The following is a 5,345-nucleotide window of genomic DNA, read 5'->3' as shown; positions in this document are numbered from 1 at the left end:
AGACGAATAACAGTGCGCGGGTAAGTCAAACACCCGCTAAAAGCTTTTCGCTGTATCCCGTAGTTTGGTAGGCTAATGTCAATCACATGTACACAGCCATATTCCGGGAACATATTGATGCATAGCTGTATTTGATTGTTTTTACTCTTATCAGAGAAAAACGTTTTACTTGACTGTGATAGGAAAAAAAAAACTTACAAACGTAGGCAAACATCATATTATTGAAAATATGTTGTACAATTAATTACAAATTGTACAAGTAAATAATACATATTGTATTAGTTATTAAAAACTGTGGAGACTCTTTTTCGCATTACCTACTCCGCTAGTGCTCGTATATTTAATCCTTCTATGTTTCGAACTCTACGTCCGGTATCGCCGTTATGCATTCCGCCAGATGGCTGGGTGACTCCTACCCATCACGAAACATACCGTGTGTCCATGCCCGGATTTGAACCTAGACCATATCTAATCTACTCCATGTGTACATTCCCATAAAACCATTTGGACATGTCAACCCGGTTAAACTATGGGCAAGTTTCTCTTTTTGGGGACTAAAGCTCCACTTTTGTTTACTTATCTCCACACAGAGATAAATTTTTAAATAATACTTGGTTGTATACTATCCTTGAGGGCGCAAATTAAATGCAAATCGCCATTACCCTATTTGCAATCGGCTGTTATTTATGAAACAAAGATTTGATCCTACAGATAAGAATACAAGATGCCAATCAAGGTTGCCCCCCTTCACGTTCTTTATCGAGCGGGTCCACGAAAAGGATTGGCAAAGAAGAAGCGCGCGAATGACCCACCCAAGTGGAACGATGTTTTTCAAGCATAGATCACAAACGCCACTATTATTGTGCTACAGGGTCAGCTGATGGCGCGCGCGTAGACGCGAGTGGTGCGCGGAAACAATGAACAAATGGATAGATAAAAAGAGATGAACCGCGCGAATTCATGTATGCAGCACTTATGAAGGTGATTGGAAACGTACACAGAACAAATCTGGAATACGAGTTGGCTGTAGTAAAGAATAGTATATGTAGGTATAATGTCTTGCGGTATGCGTTGAAATGTGGCACATACGTGCGACAGCTCTTGTGTGTAAGGCCAACTGTTAATTGACTGTTATGTTTGGCTACCTGTATCGTACTGTTGAACAAAGCTTAAGAAATAACGATCTTTTATAGAAGAGATTGCAGATATAATAATAAAGCTACCTAACCTATTAAAAAGGAAGCTAATTCTTTACGGCCTTAAAGTCGTATTATGGTGAATGTTTGCGTTTAAGTAACATACTCATATCTAATGGTGGACCTCGCTATTCCATCTTATGCCGAATGCCAACAGAGCAATTCCAACTGAGTAACCAAATAGAGCATTGCGTTTGATACATATATTTTTAATAAAATTATCTCTTGGTATCTTTTGGATAATGGGTTGTCGTTAGTCAAACGGCTGTTGTATGATCTCACGTTTCTACCGATAGATACCTTCGGCCTGTTAACACATTCAACACGTATTTGGTCAATTTACTCAATGCGATCGTTTCTTTCGTTTTGTTTGAAGGTACTACTCGACAAACTGAACAAAAAACAATATTTTCGGAATATATACTTAACGCCTCAGACCTGGGCATAATAAAAACGGGATGTGCCTTTCTGGACAATATATCCGGGAATCACATCGATTTCTCCTGCGTTTTTCATACCTGGGAACGCGATACTCGGGAATGCAGCGTCTGATACCGAAGGATAGCGCTACGCCTGAGCGTCCCACCATCCAAGCTGTACTCGAAACTGCGTTGAATAGTTCTTTGAGGCTCCAGCATCCGGCTGTGCTGAAAATATCGTCCCGGACGGACTCTGGCGTGCACGCGACGATAAATACCGCGCACGTCGATCTACTTTGCAAGTCTGGCCAGAATCAGCTTACCGAGGAAATTATTGTCGAACGCGTAAACAAATTTTTGTTCAAATATAAACAGGACGTTATACTGAGAGAAGTGCGCAGGGTGCCCTACTGGTTCCACTCCAGGTTCTGTGTTCAAAGAAGGACGTACATTTATCGGATAGCTATACCAAGACAATGTGAAGGTTCTGGATGCGCATTTCGCGTACCACTTGAAGAGAAGAATCACTGTTTTGCAGTTCCTTTACCATTGAATATCGAACTCATGCAAACTACGTGCAAACTCTTCGAGGGCTTCCACGATTTCGTTGCATTCACAAATACTACTAAAGATCCAAAGCCAACAATCAGGTGTATAAACGAATTCTCATTTATTCCAGAAGATGTTTCCGAACGAGAGTACCTTGAGTGTGGCTTAGTTAACTTCTTTTCTTGGTGGAAATTCACTGTGACAGCAAGGTCGTTCCTTTACCACCAAGTTCGTCGCATGGTTGGAGCCGTTATCGCAGTTGGAAGTGGCAGGGTTCCCATGGAAGAGGTATAGTACAAGATTCTTAGATTTCTTCGTTATCATTGACATAATCATTGTCGTTGTCGTCACCATCGTGCAAGGGGTTGTCCCTTTACCCGAAATGTCACCACTTAATGTAAATCAGTTGATAGTCTAAACTTATAATCATGGTCATATTAAAGAAGTATAAATAATGGTAGCCAAGGTCGTCGTTTGTAGAGGAGAATTAGGTCTTCATGTTACAAAAATTATTTGAATAGGTTTTGCTTATGTTCCTCTGCATATCAGCATCACAGCTGCAGCTGGTTCGAGCCTCATGATCACCGGTGGACGAAAAGTTGAGCTTTATTAACAAAAACACCAACAGTAAAAATAAGCGGCTGTATGCATAAATACGAGAGTTGTGATTTTGCCATACTATGACATCATATATTAGTTCCTTGTCAGTACATGATATATTAACTGTTGCACATATATATACATATAATATTTGGCGGACGCGAAAGAGTTCCAAACGAATCAGTAACGACTTATGATTTCAATTTGCATTGTGTTTTTGTAGGTATCTAAAATGTTGTCAACAAAGGACACACTGACCTGGAATCCCCGAATAGTACCTGCGCCAGCCCAGGGACTTCACTTGCTGAAAGTTGATTACGAACCGCGAATGTTGGACTTGAACGCTGTTCCCCCCCTTTGGAGGATAACGGAAAAGACGCTACAAACATCTCGGAGCACAAATGTATCGGCGACAGAAGGGGCTAAGAAGATCGAGGACATAGCAACTATCAGTGAAGGAAGGCTGGCCAGTTAGGTACTGCAATGCCAATGATAATGGGAAGAAATAATGCACATTATGTCCTATAGAAAAAACAATAGAGATCTGTGATATGGTTGCAATATGACTATACTAAAATTTTAAACGATAGAAGTCCTCTGACACTAACGACTTAATACTTATTTCAATTTTATTCGATTCACATATAAAGTAGTTCAAGACTACAAGAAGGATTGGCATTTGAATAATCAAAAAATTGCCTGTACAACCATACGTCACAATATGATATGCGTTAGATGGTTCCAGTCGCTTTATTGTAGGTCGTCTTTGTTTTTCTTTAGTTCAGTTGAAATTTCGAGGTGTTACGAATATTCACTTGATGTTTAATGGTATAATTATTTTTCAACTTCTATAATTGGGATAGTTATTAATCAAGCGTATTAATCGTTACTGTTAATCGAGCTTCACCTAGTCCAACTAGTGTGGTAATGGGTGCCTTGAATACTAAGCTCTGAAATGATCTTCAAGCATGTATGTAATTTTATAGACTCCAAATACTTAAGGATCCGCAACAAGTGAGATTAGGTATCTTATGTTCTAATATCCAAAATAGCCCTAAGATGTTTGAGGTTTTTTATTCGCTTACTTTTCTTGCTGCGAATTCCCATTTACGTCTAAAATTAATTACGTCTCTTTATCCAAAAATAGCCGCTTCTGCTCTAGAACATTTGTGTGAATGTCATATCTTCAAGGATGTCTTAAAATTAAACACGTTCGGACAGCACAATCATCTCGAATTCTATCTTGAAAAGAGTTAGTTTTTTATTTCAAACTTTACAGATATTCATGACATGCTCAATTTCGACTACGATCCGTGGCTATTTTCCGTAAAGTATCCTCTTGTGTACGTAAGGAGGTAAAGCGGTTTCAGCACGCTTTCAGCATAAATTCTTCACTCAATAGATTAGAATGAGTTATTCTTATAGTCTGTATATTGACCGGGTCTAGCATCCCAAAAAGCTCAAGTGACTTGTAACTTTCTCAGTATATATTATCTATTCCCATTTTCTAGATGACTGCGGTTGGTCTCGAGTGGTGAACAGTGAATTACGTACGACAACAATGTGTAAAAGAAATAAATGTGCTTTATAATTTGCGGCAAAGCTTAGACTGACATTCAAAGATAGTGAAGATATGTGTTTGGTAGATTGAATGAAACCCATTATGAGCTATGAGTTTCTTTTTTCGGATTATGAGTTTCTGCCGCCTGACAAAATGATTGATTCCAAGCTTTACTGTTAATAAAACTACAACAAGACATTGAAAAAGATTAACTGAAACTAGTAGCAAGAAAGGGGTTGACAATGGTAGCACACATGCATCCGTCCGCCCTATAGCCCGTCAGATCTTATGCCGTCGGACTATCAATCCCTTTCAATCCTTGTGGAGCTCCCTTAATGATTGAAATTTAGCTTTAATTAGGGGATGTAAAACACTCATTAGATTTTTTCGCCCAGAAATCACAAATTTCTACAATGATATAATACTGTGGTGTTACCAGAGAAATGGTAGAAGGGTGTCGATCAAAGTACCATTAATCTTATTTAATCAATTTAGTATTATTTTAATCATCATCGAATACAGTCGTTAATAAATTTACTCCCGTTCTACCCCTGAAGCCAAAAGATGCTGCTGTGTAACACTGAAACGTGTTCGCACTTCTTGGTATCCATTTCTCTCGTATGCATACTCGAACCCGACTTGAGAAGGTGCTAGAGTCGCGTCAGAGTACAATTACAATGCTTTCTCTCAGAAATCTTTGTGGAATCCACTAACGGATGATGAATGTCAAACCTTGTTCATTTGAATGCTTTATACTCGCTCAAACAGCACAAACGTGCCCATTTTTATGAATAGATATTAAAAAGAAGTTCTAGAACGATATTGTCTGTAAGTTTTGAGATAACCAACTATAAAATTATCTATATATCCAACTTCAATTAAAAACGTGAATGTGTTAACTTTTTTCCTTTTTGACTACTCTTGAATATTTTGATCCGCTGTTTTTTTTACACCAGTTTATGACTTGAATGCCATAGATCATCAGCAATAATGTATTCCGTCGAGTTTGAATTTTGCCGC

At 38.6% G+C, this 5,345-nt stretch overlaps 1 protein-coding gene across 3 annotated transcripts; it reads left to right on the top strand.

The window, feature by feature from the left end:
• The first annotated feature begins 824 nt into the window (after positions 1–824).
• Positions 825–5,224, top strand: LOC111246043 (tRNA pseudouridine synthase-like 1). 3 transcript variants are annotated; one of them, XM_022795252.2, is made up of 4 exons: positions 825–981; positions 1,573–2,452; positions 2,988–3,239; positions 4,276–5,224. In XM_022795252.2, the coding sequence occupies exons 2-3, from the start codon at positions 1,655–1,657 to the stop codon at positions 3,237–3,239; spliced, it is 1,050 nt and encodes a 349-aa protein (XP_022650987.1). In that variant the 5' UTR covers positions 825–981; positions 1,573–1,654; the 3' UTR covers positions 4,276–5,224. The 3 variants fall into 3 exon arrangements, with proteins under 3 accessions (XP_022650987.1, XP_086836015.1, XP_086836014.1); XM_086979889.1 differs by lacking the exon at positions 4,276–5,224 and having other exon boundaries at positions 849–962; positions 2,988–3,522; XM_086979888.1 differs by lacking the exon at positions 4,276–5,224 and having other exon boundaries at positions 865–1,045; positions 2,988–3,522.
• The last annotated feature ends 121 nt before the right edge of the window (positions 5,225–5,345 follow it).

This window comes from Varroa destructor, unplaced genomic scaffold, assembly GCF_002443255.2.
Source record: "Varroa destructor unplaced genomic scaffold, Vdes_3.0 BEIS01000002.1, whole genome shotgun sequence".
NCBI lineage: Eukaryota > Metazoa > Arthropoda > Arachnida > Mesostigmata > Varroidae > Varroa > Varroa destructor.
Note: the sequence above shows the minus strand (reverse complement) of the source record. Positions and strands in the feature narration are given on the sequence as shown.

What these genes read in the sequence shown, in the direction of transcription:
- LOC111246043 (XM_022795252.2), top strand. Translation starts at nt 1,655, where the DNA reads ATGTGCCTTTCTGGACAATATATCCGGGAATCACATCGATTTCTCCTG. An exon ending in GCAGGGTTCCCATGGAAGAG is followed by an intron (nt 2,453 to 2,987) that starts GTATAGTACAAG and finishes GTGTTTTTGTAG; the next exon opens with GTATCTAAAATGTTGTCAAC.